This window comes from Macaca mulatta, chromosome 20 (genome assembly GCF_049350105.2).
Source record: "Macaca mulatta isolate MMU2019108-1 chromosome 20, T2T-MMU8v2.0, whole genome shotgun sequence".
Lineage (NCBI taxonomy): Eukaryota > Metazoa > Chordata > Mammalia > Primates > Cercopithecidae > Macaca > Macaca mulatta.
In genome coordinates this window covers 11,481,304-11,498,789 of record NC_133425.1, presented here as the reverse complement: position 1 = coordinate 11,498,789, position 17,486 = coordinate 11,481,304, and the positions used below count along the sequence as shown (strand labels likewise).

At 45.1% G+C, this 17,486-nt stretch overlaps 1 protein-coding gene across 4 annotated transcripts; it reads left to right on the top strand.

Moving 5' to 3' along the window:
• The first annotated feature begins 1,217 nt into the window (after positions 1–1,217).
• LOC144338375 (uncharacterized) lies at positions 1,218–3,794 on the top strand. 4 transcript variants are annotated; one of them, XR_013412406.1, is made up of 3 exons: positions 1,218–1,861; positions 2,439–2,890; positions 3,105–3,794. XR_013412406.1 is itself a non-coding variant. In XM_077987203.1 (3 exons), exons 2-3 carry the CDS (start codon positions 2,759–2,761, stop codon positions 3,302–3,304), a joined length of 345 nt encoding a protein of 114 aa, XP_077843329.1. In that variant the 5' UTR covers positions 1,218–1,861; positions 2,439–2,758; the 3' UTR covers positions 3,305–3,794. The 4 variants fall into 4 exon arrangements, 3 of the variants coding, with proteins under 3 accessions (XP_077843329.1, XP_077843328.1, XP_077843330.1); XM_077987203.1 differs by having other exon boundaries at positions 3,092–3,794; XM_077987202.1 differs by having other exon boundaries at positions 3,089–3,794.
• The last annotated feature ends 13,692 nt before the right edge of the window (positions 3,795–17,486 follow it).

Below are 17,486 nucleotides of genomic sequence, written 5' to 3'. Positions count from 1 at the left end.
ACCATCCTGGCTAACACAGTGAAACACCATATCTACTAAAAAATACAAAAAATTAGCCGGGCGTGGTGGCGGGAGCCTGAAGTCCCGGCTACTCCAGAGGCTGAGGCAGGAGAATGGTGTGAACCTGGGAGGCAGAGCTTGCAGTGAGCGATCGTGCCACTGCACTCCAGGCTGAGAGAGAGAGCATGACTCCGTCTCAAAAAACAAACAAACAAAAAAAAGAGTTAAGAGGTCGGCGGGGCGTGGTGGCTCACGCCTGTAATTCCAGCACTCAGGGAGGCTGAAGTGGGTGGATCACCTGCCGTCAGGAGTTGGCGATCAGCCTGACCAATATGGTGAAACTGCATCTCTACTAAAAATACAAAAATTAGCCAAGTATGGTGCTGGGTGCCTGCAGTCCCAGCTACTCAGAAGGCTGAGAGAGAAGAATTGCTTGAACCTGGGAGGGAGGCAGAGGTTGCAGTGAGCTGAGATGGCCCCACTGCGCTCCAGCCTGGCAACAGAGACTCTGTCTCAAAAAAAACAACGACAAAGAATTAAGAGACCTTGGGAAAGTCAGCAACCTTTTCTGGACCTAGTGGGAGGGGATACTGATAAATATTCATTAAATCGTCTGCTAAATGATTCACGTCCCTGAATGAACTAGATTATGAGGGAAACATTACACCAGTAATCAAGCAACACCACCAATGGCAAGATTAATGACACCAGTGAAAGAAATCAGGCACATTCCTCAGCCCCTGGCTCAACAAACAGGCCCAGTACAAACACATCCCACCATATATCTCTCAATTTCCTGAGCCTAGTACAAACACATCCCACCATATATCTCTCAACTTCCTGAGCCCAGTACAAACACATCCCACCATATATCTCTCAATGATCAGGCACATTCCTCAGCCCCATTCCTCAGCCCCGGGCTCAACAAACAGGCCCAGTACAAACACATCCCACCATATATCTCTCAATTTCCTGAGCCCAGTACAAACACATCTCTCAACTCAGAGAATACCATATATCTCAACTTTAGGAAAACACCACCTGGAAAGTCCCCGATAAGGACACAGCCGTTTGTGGTTTTACTGAAAGCGCAGGAACCAATAGAAAACTGCTAAATGTATAACTTAAAATGTAAACCAATTGTAATGCTGTAACCAAAAGAATTCCCTTGTTCCTCTGTAACTTTACGTATCCTATTTACATCGGGCTATAAAAAGCAAGCGCTCGCATTGTTCGGGGCCCTCTTGTATGCTGTGGAATGGAGGGACCAAGTTCGAACTTGCAGTAAAAGATCCTTGCCGCTTGGCTTTGACTCTGGACTCTGGTGGTCTTCTTTGGGGAACAAACGGTCTGGGTATAACACCAGCAGTTATGTATGTTTTAACTGTTACTATTGTTAGAGTGAGAAAAGAAGAAGCAATGGCCGGAGGTGGCTCTATAGCAACACAGACCAAAGACCTGCAGATGGGGACACCAGGTAGCGCCGGAGCCCACTCGCACTTACACACTTGGGTAATTATAGGTAAGGACGGGACAGGTCTAGGCTTGCCGCAAAAAGAGGCAGGCAGTGTGGTTAGCTGCTGATAAGGAGGGAATTTCCTGGGTTCAGGCGGTTGGGCCTGGACTTGTCCGGTAGGGTGTTTCTCACAGCCGATTCCTAGTGGAATTTTCCACTCTGAATAGGGTTGGGAAATGGCAGGGGTTTACAACATGGTGCAGCTTGGGATAACAACTATGTGCTGGGCAGTAGAAATGAAAAGTGCCTAGACGCAATCCTTGGCCACTCAAAATCTAGAGGGGAAGAGACACAGATCAGTTGTGGTCTAATAAAAATAAATTTGGTTTTTGGTCAGGCACGGTGGCTCACACCTGTAATCCCAGCACTTTGGGAGGCTAAGGTGGGAGGATCATCTGAAGTCAAGAGTTCGAGACCAGCCTGGCCAACATGGTGAAACCTGTCTCTACTAAAAATACAAAAATTAGCTGGGTGTGGTGTTGGGCACCTGTAATTCCAGCTACTTTGGGAGGCTGAGGCAGGAGAATCACTTGAAACCCGGTGGCAGAGGTTGCAGAGAACTGAGATTGTGCCATTGCACTCCAGCCTGGGTGACAAGAAACTCAGTCTTGGGAAAAAAAAAAAGGAATGTTTGTTTTTTGTCCCCAGTTCCAGGTACTGAGCTCCTAAAACCCTTAGAATTTTCTGAATGATGGGAGTGTCTTTTTTTTTTTTTTTTTTTTGAGACAGGGTCTCACTCTGTTGCCCAGGTTGGAGTGCACTGGTGTGATTTCGGTTCACTGTAACCTCCACCTCCCAAGCCCAAGCTGGTCTCGAACTCCTGGACTCAAGCAATCTTCCTGCCTTGGCCTCCCAAAGTGTTGGGATTACAGGCATGAGCCACTGTGCCTGGCCTGGAGTGTCTTTTGTTATCCATACGGAGCCCTTTTCCATCACACCTGAATTCATGCCAATAAGGTGACTTAGAGTGGGTCCCCTATATAGCTTCAGGATGGGGTTGCTCATTAGAAGACCAAGGAAGGCTGGCTGCAGTGGCTTACACCTGTGATCCCAGTACTTTGGGTGGCTCAGGTAGGAGGATTACCTGGGTCCAGGAGTTTCAAATCCGCCTAGGCAACATAGGGAGACCCTATCTCTACAGAAGGTAAAAAATTAGCCAGGCATGGTGGTGCACATCTATAGTCCCGGATACTCAAGAGGCTGAGGAGGGAGGATAATTTAAGCCCAATAGTTCAAGACTTCATGAGCTATAATCGTGCCATTGCATTCCAGCCTGGGCAACCGAATGAGACCTTGACAGAAGAAGAAGAAGAGGAAGAAGAGGAAGAAGAGGAGGAGGAGGAGGAAGAGGAGGAGGAGGAGGAAGAGGAAGAGGTGGAGGAGGAAGAGGAAGAGGAGGAAGAGGAAGAGGAGGAAGAGGAAGAGGAGGAAGAAGAAGAGGAAGAGGAGGAGGAGGAGGAAGAGGAGGAGGAGGAAGAGGAAAAGGAGGAAGAGGAGGAGGAGGAGGAAGAGGAGGAGGAGGAGGAAGAGGAGGAGGAGAAGGAAGAGGAAGAGGTGGAAGAGGAAGAGGAGGAGGAGGAAGAGGAAGAGGAGGAAGAGGAAGAGGAGGAAGAGGAAGAGGAGGAAGAGGAAGAGGAAGAGGAGGAAGACGAGGAAGAAGAGGAAGAGGAGGAGGAGGAGGAGGAGGAGAAGGAGAAGGAGAAGAAGAAGAAAGAAGAAGAAGAAGAAAGAAGAAAGAAGAAAGAAGAAAGAAGAAAGAAGAAGAAGACCAAGTGGTTGGAGTGTTGAAATTTTTAACAGTGGAGATTGAGCTTGAGAAAAACTCTTGAACAATGAGGTTTGGGAAGCTTCTAGGTGGATGAACACACTGAAGCGCTGGGAGTTTCCAGGGAGTACCAGAAAGCTTCATGCACGTGTCCCCATCACCCAATACCTGTCCTATGCATCTCTTCTATCTGGCCGTTCCTGAGTCATGTCTTTTTTTTTTTTTTTTGAAATGGAGTCTCGCTTTGTCACCCAGGCTTGAGTGCAGTGGCACGACCTCGGCTCACTGCAACCTCCGCCTCCTGGGTTCAAGCAATTCTCCTACCTTATCCTCCCAAGTAGCTGAGATTACAGGTGCCCGCCACCATGCCTGGCTAATCTTTTTTTGTATTTTAGTAGAGACAGAATTTCACTATGTTGGTCAGGCTGGTCTCAAACTTCTGACCTCAAATGACCCACCCATGTTTTCGTTTTTTCTTTGAGACTGGGTCTCATTCTGTCTCACAGGCTGGAGTGCAGTGGCCTGATTATAGCTCACTGCAGCCTCGACCTCCTGGGTAAAAGTGATTCTCCTACCTCAGCCTCCCAAGTAGCTGGATCTACAGGCAGGCACCAACATGCTGGGCTAATTTTTGTATTTTTTCTAGTGATGGGATTTCGCTATATTGCCCAGGCTGGTCTCAGACTCCTGAGCTGAAGTCGTCTGCCCACCTCAGCCTCCCAAAGGGCTGGGATGACAGGCCTCTTTATGTAATTTCAATATGTACAACAACGGTACAGGCAACTTTTATGCTACAAGGGCAGAGTTGAATAACTGTCATGTAGACTGTGTGGTCCATAATGGCTGAAATATTTATTGTCTGGCCCTTTATAGAAAAAATTTGCCAACCCTTGACCTTATGACATTGTTGATCATGATGAAGTCATAAACAAATATAAAATAAAACATTTTTTAATAAAAAATCAAAGCACCGTGTCTCTACAAAAAAATACAAAAATTAGCTGTGCGCAGTGGCACATGACTGCATTCTCAGCTACTTGAGAGAGTGAGGTGGGAGGATTGACTGAGCCCAGGAGGGCAAGTCATGACTGCGCCACTGCACTTCAGCCTGGGTGACAGAGTAAGACCCTGTCTCAACAAAAAAAAATCAAACTGGCCAAGTATGGAGGTTCACACCCATAATCTCAGCACTTTGGGAGGCTGCAGTGGGAGAGGTGCTTGAATCCAGGAGGTTGAGACCAGCCTGGGCAACAAAGCTAGATCCTGTTTCTACAAAAAACATAAAAAAATTTGCTGGGCATCATGTTGCACGCCTGTGGTCCCAGCTACTTGAGAGACTAAGGCTGGAGGACTGCTTGAGCCCAAGAGTTCCAGACAAGACAGGGCAACACAGTAAGACCCCGTCTCTATAAAAAATAATAATTTAGGCTGCGTGTGGTGGCTCACACCTGTAATCCCAGCACTTTGGGAGGCTGAGGTGGGCAGATCACCTCAGGTCAGAAGTTCATGATGAGCCTGGCCAACATGGTGAAACCCCAACTCTACTAAAAATACAAAAATTAGCCTGGTGTCGTGGCACATGCCTGTAATTCCAGAGACTCGGGTGGCTGAGGCAGGAGAATCGCTTGAACCCAGGAGGTGGAGGTTGCGGTGAGCTGAGATCGCGCCATTGCCCTCCAGCCTGGGCAACAAGATCGAAACTCCAGCCAGGCATGGTGGCTCACGTCTGTAATCCCAGTACTTTGGGAGGCTGAGGCAGGCAGATCCCGAGGTCAGGAGATCAAGACCATCCTGGCTAACGTGGTGAAACCCCTTCTCTACTAAAAAAAAATACAAAAAATTAGTATTTTGTACTAATTTTTGTGTGGTGGTGGGCACCTGTAGTCCCAGCTACTTGGGAGGCTGAGGCAGGAGAATGGCGTGTACCTGGGAGGTAGAGCTTGCCGTGAGCTGAGATTGCGCCACTGCACTCCAGCCTGTGCAACAGAGGGAGACGCAGTCTCAAAAAAAAAAAAAGAGTGAAACTCCATCTCAAAAAATAAATAAATTAAAACATGGCTGAATTATCAATGAGAAAACATTATCCAAAGTAAACTCTACTAAGCCAGTTTAATTTTGTGATCAATTATCTATGTGGGTCTATTAAACTTTTCTAATTTTCCCCAAACTTTTAAAAATTTTAATTTACTGAAATTGGTGGCATGGAATCAATTGCTTTTATTTAATCAACATTTTCCCCATATTGCATATACTAAGTATAATTTACAATTGATTTCATTGTGAGACAGTTATTTCGGCTAAGTCCTATTTTCCTGGGATAAATTATCAAAGATACACATGTAGTGAAGAAAATTAGAATGTTTTGTCGATTTTTAGCTAGAAGCAAATTTGACTCTGCGATATTTAGTTGTTTTGGTGTTAACTTGTATTGATAATTTATAGCTGTAGTAGTCATTATTATTTGAATCAAAGAATGATAGTTTGCATTTATTTCTTACTTGATGAGAAAATTATAAGGTGTTTTGTTAGGTGGAAAGACTGGGAGAGACAGAAATAGGGAAAAATGGGGAAGGAGTAGGGAGAGGAGAGTGGAGAGAAGGAAAGACAGAGAGAGGGAAGAGAGAGAAAGAGATGTGGAGGTCAAGTAGAAGCCAGAGAGGATGGAAATGGGACTATGTTAGCCAGGTGCAGTGGCTCACACTGTAATCCCAGCACTTTGGGAGGCCAAGGCGGGCAGATCACCTGAGGTAAGGAGTTCAAGACCAACCTGACCAACATCGTGAAACCCATCTCTACTAAAAATACAAAAATTAGCTGGGCATGGTGGCACATGCCCATAGTCCCAGCTACTTGGGAGGCTGAGATAGGAAAATTGCTTGAACCCAGGAGACGGAGTTCGCAGTGAGCCGAGATGGTGTCATTGCACTCCAGCTTGAGCGACAGAGGAGACTCCGTCTCAAAAAAAAAAAAAAAAAAAAGAAAGAAATGGGACTATGTTGAAATGAGGGACTGAAGAGAGATAGAGAGGGATACACTAGGGGCCAAAATATCCTCCAAGTCACAATAGTGGATCCAAACCCATTCCCAGCTAGGATGTCTGGGGTTTTAATGTTAACAGCCAGGGTTCTCATTTCCTATGTCAGATGTCTTCTTCTCCCTATATTTATCAATTTTACTCTATTTGGATACAGATTAGCTATCTCTGGGAAACTGGGACGTGCCCTCCATCCCACCACCAGTAACTTCCAGGTCCTACGTTTCATAGGCTACCGTGTATGGCTATGCAAGTTACTCAGTGCACAACTCAACCTGCATACATTTATGCAGTGATTCTTAATGACTTTCCCCCCCACCGCCCATTCCAAATCATTTTTTTTTTTTTTTTTTTGAGCTGGAGTTTTGCTCTTGTTGTCCAGGCTAGAGTGCAATGGCACGATGTTGGCTCACCGCAACCTCCGCCTCCCGGGTTCAAGCAATTCTCCTGCCTCAGCCTCCCAAGTAGCTGGGATTACAGGCATGCGCTATCACGCCTGGCTAATTTTGTATTTTTAGTAGAGATGGGGTTTCTCCATGTTTGTCAGGCTGGTCTCAAAATCCCGACCTCAGGTGATCCGCTTGCCTTGGCCCCGCAAAGTGCTGGGATTACAGGTGTGAGCCACCACGTCCGACCCCAAATCATAAAGTTCTAAAAAAGGACTCTGATTGGTTTAGAACGGGCCATGTGTCCATCTTTTGACCAATCTCTGTGGCCAAACAGTATAATATTATGGTTGACTCATCTTGTATGAAGATGATGAATTCATATGGAAGGAAGTGGTGGTTCTAATTCTCTGAAGAAGAGAAAGAACAAGAAATAATAACAATTTGTTTTTGGGCTAAGCACAGTAGCTCATGCCTGTAATCCCAGTGCTTTGGGAGGTTGAGGTGGGAGGATTGCTTGAGCCTGGGTGGTCAAGGCCACAGTGAGCTATAATTGCACCACTGTACTCCAGCCTCCAGGGTGACAGAGGGAGACCCTGACTCTTAAAATAAATAAATAAATAAAAGAATGAATTAATAAAAAGAGAATAATAATTTCTTTGTTAAATAGAACTCCATAATAATCATTTATAAGGGAGAGAGTTGCAATGGCCCGATCTCGGCTCCCCGCAACCTTTGCCTCCGAGGTCCAAGCGATTCTCCTGCCTCAGCCTCCAGAGTAGCTGGGATTACAGGCATGCGCCACTACGACTGGCTAATTTTGGTATTTTTAGTAGAGATGGGGTTTCACCATGTCAGTCAGGCTAGTCTCACACCGCACTGGGCCCCAAATTATTTCTTGGGCAAAGTCAAAGACCCCTCTCTTTGGGTCTGGATTGGGATCTCTTTCTGGCAACAATCTTGTGAAGAAATGTTGGTTGTCCCGGTTACACTCTGAGATGGGTTTTATTGTTATTCCCATTTCATGGATGAGACAAGTAAGGTTCCGAGTGGTTAAGTGACAGGCTCCTTGGCCTTCCTGGTTCTCCCAGTAGTTGGGAAAAGCTGCGTTGAGAGGGCAAAAAACAACAACAACAATCACAAAATTAAATTTAATTAATTAATTAATTTTTTTTAAATAAAGTTACATGCTCCTGATCACAGAGCTAAGAAGTGTTTAGACCCAGTGCTCGAAACCAGGGCAAGGTGGCTCATGCCTGTAGTCCCAGCTATTCAGGAGGCTGAGGCAGGAGAATCACATGAATCGGGCAGAGGTTGCAGTGAGCCGAGACTGCGCCACTACACTCCAGCCTGGCAGCCTGGGTGACAGAGCAAGACTTCATCTCAAAAACAAAACAAAACAAAACAAAACAAAACAAAACAAAACAAAAAAAACGGCTGGGCGCGGTGGCTCACACTGTAATCTCAGCACTTTGGGAGGCCAAGGCAGGTGGATCACTTGAGTTCGGGAGTTCGAGACCAGCCTGGCCAACATGGTGAAAACTTGTCTCTACTAAATACAAAAATTAGCTGGATGTGGTGGTGTGCACCTATAATTCCAGTTACTTGGGAGGCTGAGGCAGGAGCATATTCCGAACCTGGGAGGCAGAGGTTGCAGTGAGCTGAGATCGTACCACTGTACTCCAGTCTAGGTGACAGAGTGAGACTCTGTCTCAAATTTTAAAAAATAAAATAAATAAAGGGGCTTACATTCCTCAGACAAAAATCATTTCATTTCTCAGTAAAGGCAGTAATAATAATGCTCACAGTAAAGGCAGGCATTCACCTGTGCATAGCACAGACTCCAAATAGCAGTGGCTTATAAGAGCAAAGATGCAAGTATATTTCTCTCTCCTAAAGAAGTCCAACTACTTTTGGAAGTCCTACTTTGCAAAGCTGTCAGGAGCCCACGATCCTTTCATCTCATTGTGTCTTCATCTGTAAGGTGCTGTGCTGGTTCTCATGGTCCAAGGTCCACATTCCAACCTTTACACAGGGGAAAAAGACACAAGGAAGGAACACACCATACTGTAAGGCTTCACTGAACTGGGAAGTTGTCCATGGCTCTTCTCATAGCCCATTGGACAAAATGTGGTCACCTGGACACACTTTATTACAAAGGAGGGTGGGTAATGTAGTTTTCATTCTGGGAAGTCGTCTCTAATAAGATACCGATTGGTTTCTGATTATCGAAAAGAATAGCTGGTACTTTGGGAGAATAGCACTTTGGGAGGCCGAGGTGGGTGGATCACCTGAGTTCAGGAGTTTGAGACCAGCCTGGCCTACATGGCAAAACCCCATCTCTACTAAAAATATAAAAATTAGCCAGGTGTGGTGGTGTGTGCCTGTAATCCCAGCTACTCGAGAGGCTGAGGCAGGAGAATCGCTTGAACCCAGGAGGCAGAGTTTGCAGGGATCTGAGATTGCACCACTGCACTCCAGCCTGGGTGACATAGGGAGACTCTGTCTCAAAAAAAAAAAATCTAGGTTTAGGGAATGGCAAGCAGTTTGCGCTATGGTTAGGTAACCAAGTACTTGATAATTTCCAGACCTGATGATTTTATTGATTATGCAGAAGCTTCTGTAAAAATAATTTTTGCTTTTTTGTTTATCTTTTTGAGATAGAGTCTCGCTCTATAGCCCAGGCTGGAGTGCAGTGGCACCATCTTGGCCTGCTGCAACCTCCACCTCCTGGGTGCAAGTGATTCTCATGCCTCAGTCTCCCGAGTAGCTGGGACTAAAGGCGTGCACCACCATGCCTGGCTAATTTTTGTGTTTTTTTAGTAGAGATGAGGTTTTGCCATGTTTGCCAGGCTGGTCTCAAGCTTCTGGCCTCTAGTGATCAACCTACCTGGGCCCCCCAAAGTGCTGGGATTACAGGAGTCAGTGGGTGTGCCCAGCCTTGTATTTCTTTTGTAATAATGAGAACTAGTTAATAAAAATAAGTGAGCTTCTGGCCTTGATACAAAAGCATATAATTTACAGTTGGAAAGATATTTAGAAGAAATTCAGCACAATCCAAGCCAAGATATATCATAAAATAGAAAAAAGAAAAAAAAGCAGTTGAAGATTCATTTGACTACTATGATCCTGTTTGGGTTTTTAAATTATGTATAGGATATAAATATACCTATGTAGGTGTGTATATAGAAAGATAGAGCTACATAAAAAGAGAAACAAATTAGAGAAGCACATATCAAATTGTAAATTGCAGTTATCTCTTGAATTTAGAAATGTGGAGGAGTTGCACTTTCTATTTATTTATTTCTGTAATGATTTTTATTATGATATTTACTCATATTTTAATAAGCAGAAAAAACAATGTAGATAAAAATGGAAAGATTCCAAGTAGTGTTTTAATTCCTTCTATAATAGCTCTAGCACCCAGAGTCTGAGTAAATAATTTCTTTCTTTCTTTTTTTTGAGACGGAGTTTCGTGCTTATTGCCCAGGCTGGAGTGCAATGGTACGGTCTTGGCTCACTGCAACCTCCACCTCCCAGGTACAAGCGATTCTCCTGCCTCAGTCTCCAGAATGGCTGGGATTACGGTTGCCTGCCACCATGCCGAGCTATTGTTTTTGTATTTTTAGTAGAGACAGGGTTTCATCATGTTGGCCAGGCTGTTCTTGAACTCCTGACCTCAGGTGATCTGCCTGCCTCAGCATCCCAAAGTGCTGGGATTACAGTCGTGAGCCACTGCACATGGCCAATAATTTCAATAGAGAATTCATTCATTTTGTACATGCTGAAGAAGCATGTACCAAAATACAGCCATTGTGCTGGGCCCTGGAGGTACAAAGATGCAATACATCCAGAAAGGTCTTCCTATTAGAGCCCCAAGTAGTGAAACTAGGGAAATGAGGAAGAAGGAGATAAGCCAGGAGGAAGAGAATGAAGAGGAGAGTACTGTTACCAGTGCTCTCTCCTATCATATCTATGGTTATTTGTTTTGTTATGTTTTTGAGATAGGGTCTTTCTCTGTCACCCAAGCTGGAGTGCAGTGGTACGATCTCAGCTCACTGCAGCCTCAAGTTCCCAGTCTCATGTGATCCTCCCACCCCAGCCTCCCAAGTAGCTGGGACCACAGGTGTGTGCCACCACCCCTGGCTAATTTTTTTTGTTTGTTTCCTGGTTTGCTTGTTTTGGAGAGACAGTTTCGCCATGTTGCCCAGACTGGTTGTGAACTCCTGGTCTCCAGCAATTGGCCATGCCTCGCCTTTCCAAAGTGCTGGAATTATAGGTGTGAGCCACTGTGCCTGGCCTTGCCCCAGCACTTTGGCTAGTGGCTGGCAGATAGGTGCTCAGTAAACTTGTTCAACAAACGAGTAACAGAGACGGAAGAAATAGTGAATAATCTGATATGTCAGACGGAATGGTCATTCCACCAGCAATGTAAGAAAGAATCATAGATAGGTTAGAGGAAGGCAGTGGCGATGTCAAGTGGAATTGTGGGGATGGGGGCATGCAGAACTCAACCTCTGGAAAGAGGAATAGAAAAGAGAAGCTCTAACTTCTCATTCTTAGGCTGCCCTTTCTTTTGTGACAGCTTCTATCTTGTACCTTCCACTCATTGGTACTTTGCTATATAAACAAAGGTTTTATGCTGTTCTGGTGATTAAAAAGTTCATGATAATTGTAATAATTTCCTTTGGTTCTCTTGAAATTAGTCTAGATATGAGATTTCATTTGATGTACCTTTTATTCAATTATACCGAGCTGGCTTTGATGATGCAAAACACAAAATAGTTAATTATCAATTATAAAGCACATTTACATAATTACCAAGCAGATTGAGTTCATCCTTTTAGAATGAACTTCAAAAGGTAGCCTTGAGTTTCCGTATGATTTTCTTTACTTCCCCAGTTTCCTCAAAATAAAATTGTGTTACCCTTATAATGGCATTTTGAAAAAAATAGACTGAAAAAATAAATCAATGATAGATGTAACTTTTTCTGTTCTAATCACTCTAAAAGTTTTGGGCCAACTGTATATCACCAATTGAAGAAAAAAAAAAAAACAAAAAAACAAAAAGAGAATTTCCCCTGTTACCACCAAAGAAAAGAGACCATATCCTCCTCCTCTTAGAGTATTCCTGAAAGAAACCGAGTGGTCATAAATTCTTATTTTATTCTTGTGGTGTCTCTGTAAATCTTTTCAGAGGCAAGTAAGCCTCTTGCCAGCTTTGCAACCCAGAAACATTTTTTCAAAGGTCTTGGATTTATCCCCTTTGAAATGTAAATGTCTGAGGAAACAATATCTTGGTTACCCAGTCACTGTGGGCCCCTTTCTCTGAACTAGTGGAGGTGGTCATGAGACAGGAGATCACTCCTCATGTTGTCTTATACTTAATTTCTTGTTTGCTGAAAAGGTAGAAGTTAAAAGAATAAGCAGAAGTGAAATTCATAGTCAGACAGTCTGCTGCCACATTTCGGGCCTAGTAGTTAAAATTCAATCCCTGACCTCACCGCTTGCGTTATCTATAGATTCTAGACATTGTATGAGCAAGCATTGTGAAACTTTCCATTCTGTTCTGTTTCGTTGTAGTTACTGGTGCATGCAGCCCTTAGTCACGTACCCCTCGCTTGTCCAATCGATCATGACCCCTCCTTCATGCAGCCCCTTTAGAGTTGTGAGCCCTTAAAAGGGACAGGAATTACTTATTCAGGGAGCTCAGTTTCTAGGACTTGAGTCTGCTGATGCTCCCAGATGAATAAAGCTCTTTCCTTCCACGATCCAGTGTCTGAGGGATTTCTGTCTACGACTCCTCCTGCTACAGTTAAAGAAATTTTACTAACTTTCCAGTCCACTTCAAGCCCAATTTCTTCGCTATTGTTGGGAGTCAGAAACCGATACCCCAAAATAGGGCACTTTGACGGACCGAACTGAGGAAGACCCAAGGTCTCTCCAGCCTCACCCCACCCACTTCTCATCACTCAATCCTCCGTGTCTCCCAAAACACAGGATGAAGTTGTCCTCTGAATTTACCTCATCTACCTAAAGCCCGAACCTGCAAAAGAAGAAAACAATGACCCCAGTCTCTGAGTTTTCATGAGCTGAACTCACATCACAGGAAGACTGACTGAAGTCTGCCAACACACCTGAACAGACTTGTCACAAACCATCTTCTGCTCTGCAGACCCAACAGACTTTATTCCAAGCCATTGTGTGTTCTCAAAGCCCACTGAATTCCCCTAAAAATCCTTGCGGCTGGACACTGTGGCTCACGTCTGTAATCCCAGCACTTTGGGAGGCCGAGGTGGGTGGATCACCTGAGGTCAGGAGTTGGAGACTAGCCTGCCCAACACGGTGTAACCCCATCTCTACTAAAAATACAAAAATTATCTGGGCGTGGTGGCGGGCACCTGTAATCTCAGCTACTCAGGAGGCTTAGGCAGGAGAATCTCCTGAACCCAGGAGGCAGAGGTTGCAGTGAGCAGAGATCGCGCCACTGCACTCCAGCCTGGGTGACGAGCAAAACTCCATCTGAAAATAATAATAATAATAATAATAATAAAAATCCTTTGCTACCCTCCTAAAATCATTCACACTTCCCCATGATCCTTTCCCCTAAGAAGTTGGATATAGAAGCATCTGTATCCCTTTGGGATACCAGGCCATCAGTCTGCGATCTTCCCCAGCACACACTAATAAATGTGTATACCTTTTCTTCTATAATTTACTTTTTGTCAGTTGATTTTCAGGGAACTTTCAGAAAGCGAAGGTTTTATTTGAATGGATAATATCCGTTAGCTCATACATGATCTATTGGAATAAAAAAACTTCAGCCCCTAAACATAATGTCAAACTCCCACATAGTCAATGCCATCTGGATAGGGATGAGATTCTGTACACTACTTCTAGAGGTTGAATTTTTTTTTTTTTTTTTTTTTTTTTTTGAGACAGAGTCTCACTCTGTTGCCTAGGCTGGAGGGCAGTAGCAGGATCTTGGCTCACTGCAACTTCCATCTCCCAGGACCAAGCAATCCTCCCACCTCAGCCTCCTGAGTAGATGGGACCACAGGTGCACGCCACCATGTCCAGCTAATTTTTGTATTTTTTGTAGAGATAGGATTTCGTCATATTGCCCAGCCTGGTCTCAAACTCCTGGTCTCAAGTGATCTGCCCACCTTGGCTTCCCAAAGTGCTGGAATGATAGGTGAGCCACCATGCCCAGTCTCAAAGTTTGAACCCTTCAGGCAAAGATAGAGAACCCCTACACTTGAGATTCCTAAGGTTTACCTGAGAACCAGGAGTCCTGGGCAGTAGTTTCAGCCCAGCCACTGAGGAAGGGTGGGAACAGACCCTCAGGCTCATTACCTCTCAAAGGTGATCAGTTTCATCCTTCAGAAAGAATTAATCCTTTCCATGTAAATTACCATCACATTCACTTACCCTTAGCTGGGCCAGTGTTTCTGGGATCTTTTCTTTCCACTTCAAGAAAACAATGGATCAAATCCCCAACCAACATTAATATCCTACAAATCTCTGCCAAAAATTTGATTAATTTCTACCCCAAAGCACCACAGACAAATAGTGCAAGAACAATGCGTTGGAGGGTTGAAGCCACTTTGATGAAACCTCCCACTCTGGATCGTGTCTTTTTGAATACACAAATAAGGCCATTACGCCAAATAGATGGCAGATTTCCTTTCTTGTGCAAAACCTTAGACAGTAATTCTTGGCCAAAAGATGCAAAAAGAAAGCACGAAAGGTGGCATTGTTCAGATTGTGTCTGCAAAGCCAGCACTTGGTGATAAGTGAGCTTATTAATGCCATTATAAATATTCATTGTGTTTCTGGAAAATCCAATGTAGGAGAAATACAAAAAAACAACAGTTGCTAAAATTCTGGACTCGGTAGTTTCACTCGTGTCCGTGTGAAGAGACCACCAAACAGGCTTTGTGTGAGCAATAAGGCTGTTTATTTCACCTGGGTGCAGGTGGGCTGAGTCCGAAGAGAGAGTCAGCAAAGGCAGATGGTGGGGAGGCGGTGTGTTTTATAGGATTTGGGTAGGTAAAGGACAATTACAGTCAAAGGGGGTTGTTCTCTGGCAGGCAGGGGCGGGGGTCACAAGGTGCTCAGCAGGGGAGCTTTTGAGCCAGGATGAGCCAGGAGAAGGAATTTCACAAGGTAATGTCATCAGTTAAGGCAGGAACCGGCCATCTGGATGTGTACATGCACGTCACAGGGGATATGATGGCTTAGCTTGGGCCCAGAGGCCTCACAAGTAGGGGTGAGGAAAAACTTCCATTTGACCCTCTGAAGGTTCACTGAAAATCAACTGACAAAATGCAGATTAATAGGAGAAAAGGCGGCTCGGTGTGGTGGCTCACACCTGTAATCCCAGCACTTTGGGAGGCTGAGGCAGGCGGATCTTTTGAGGTCAGGAGTTTGAGACCAGCCTGACCAACATGGTGAAACCCTGGCTCTACTAAAAATACAAAAATTAGCTGGGCGTGGTGGTGCACGCCTATAATCCCAGCTACTCGGGAGGCTGAATCCAGGAGACAGAGGTTGCAGTGAGCCAAGATCACATCACTGCACTCCAGCCTGGGCAACAAAGCGAGACTCTGTCTCAATCAATCAATCAATTAATCCATTTTTAAAAAGATTTAAAAAAAAAATCAAAGGGGAATGTTATGTGTGGTCCTGAAAGAAAGTTCATTGGCATTAGTAGAGCAACAGGCAGCTGACAAGCACCAATTGGTAGGTGACTCCTGTGGGCAAAATGAGTTCTAGAGTTGTAGCAAGTTAGCTCAGCAGCTATAGATAAAACGGGCTTCAAGTTACAACAGGCAGTTTCAGCCACTGGACTTGCAGAGAATAACATTTCTAGAGAAATATTAGGTGCCCTGAGTGCTTTTTGTCCCTGGCCCATTGACTCTGATTTAGTCGAGTATGACAAGAATGACCCAGTTTGTATAGCCCATTTTCAGATGACCTACAATCTAGCAAGGTAGGTCAGACAATTTCTTTATGGCCAGTTCTTACGTGGAAGTGGAGTCGGGAGAGGTAGAGTAATACCTGTAGGTTTATGGCTGGCTTTAGAAAGAAGGAGTTCTGAGGCCGGGCGCGGTGGCTCAAGCCTGTAATCCCAGCACTTTGGGAGGCCGAGACGGGCGGATCACGAGGTCAGGAGATCGAGACCATCCTGGCTAACACGGTGAAACCTCGTTTCTATTAAGAAATACAAAAAACTAGCCAGGCGAGGTGGCGGGCGCCTGTAGTCCCAGCTACTCGGGAGGCTGAGGCAGGAGAATGGCGTGAACCTGGGAGGCGGAGCTTGCAGTGAGCTGAGATCCGGCTACTGCACTCCAGCCTGGGTGACAGAGCGAGACTCCGTCTCAAAAAAAAAAAAAAAAAAAAAAAGAAGGAGTTCTGGTTTCTGTGACCTGCCGTGGGGAAGAGAGAATCCAGTTTCCTTCTTCTTTTTTTTAGTGGAAGCATAGTTTTCACCATGTTGGCCAGGGTAGTCTCAATCTCTCGACCTCGTGATCCGTCCACCTCGGCCTCCCAAAGTGCTGGGATTACAGATGTGAGCCACCGCACCTGACTGGGAATCCCGTTTCTATGGGGGAAAATGAGGGGAGAGAGACAGGAGGGCAGAAGAAGGGCAGAGAGAGACTTTTTTTCTGAGGTTGTTTGTAGGGCCTTTATTTTAGGGTACTGAGCCCCAGCATCTCTTTCCTCAGGTTAGTGGTCTTTGTAATAAAAACCACAAATTGGCAAAAGAAATAAATGACAATAGACTGGGCACAGTGGCTCACGCCTGTAATCTCAGCACTTTGGGAGGCCAAGGCAGGCGGATCACCTGAGGTCAGGAGTTTGAGACCAGCTTGCCCAACGTGGCAAAAACCCGTCTCTACTAAAAATACAAAAATTAGCCCGGCGTGATGGCGGGTGCCTGTAATCCCAGCTACTGAGGAGGCTGAGGCAGGAGAATCACTTGAACCCGGGAGGCAGAGGTTGCAGGGAGCCGAGGTTGTGCCATTGCACTCCAGCCTAGGCTATAAGAGCGAAACTCTGTCTCAAAAAAAAGAAAAAGAAAAAGAAAAAGAAATAAATGACAATCGAAAGAATGAGGGAAGGTCGGGTGCTGTGGCTCACACCTGTAATCTCAAAACTTTGGGAGACTGAGGAGGGCAGATCACTTGAGGTCAGCAGTTTGAGACCATCCTGGCCAACATGGTGAAACGGCATCTCTACAAAAATGAAAAATTAGCCAGGCATTGTGGTGGGTGCCTATAATCTCAGCTACTTGGGAGGCTGAGGCAGGAGAATCACTTGAACTCAGGAGGTGGAGGTTACAGTGAGCCCAGTTTGTGGCAGGACATATCTCATTAACTCAGGCCTCCATAACGACTGTTTCAGCACTGAGTGGTTAAGTAAAGTATTAAAAGCCAGTGCCCTTATGCAAAGGCTGGAATGTAGCAAAAGCCCAAAGAGTTTGCCTGGGCCTTTCCTGGGCCTTAAAGCATGGCAAAATAACGGAGGACAGCCTGGCCAACGTGGTGAAACCCTATCTCTACTAAAAATAGAAAAATTAGCTGGGTGTGGTGGCATGTGCCTGTAGTCCCAGCTACTCAGGAGGCTGAGGCAGGAGAATTGCTTGACCCAGGAGGCGGAGGTTGCAGTGAGCTGAGATCATGCCACTGTACTCCAGCTTGGGTGACAGAGTGAGGCTCTGTCTTAAAAAAATAAATAGATAAATAAAAATAAAAAATATAACAAAGGAATTCTTAACAG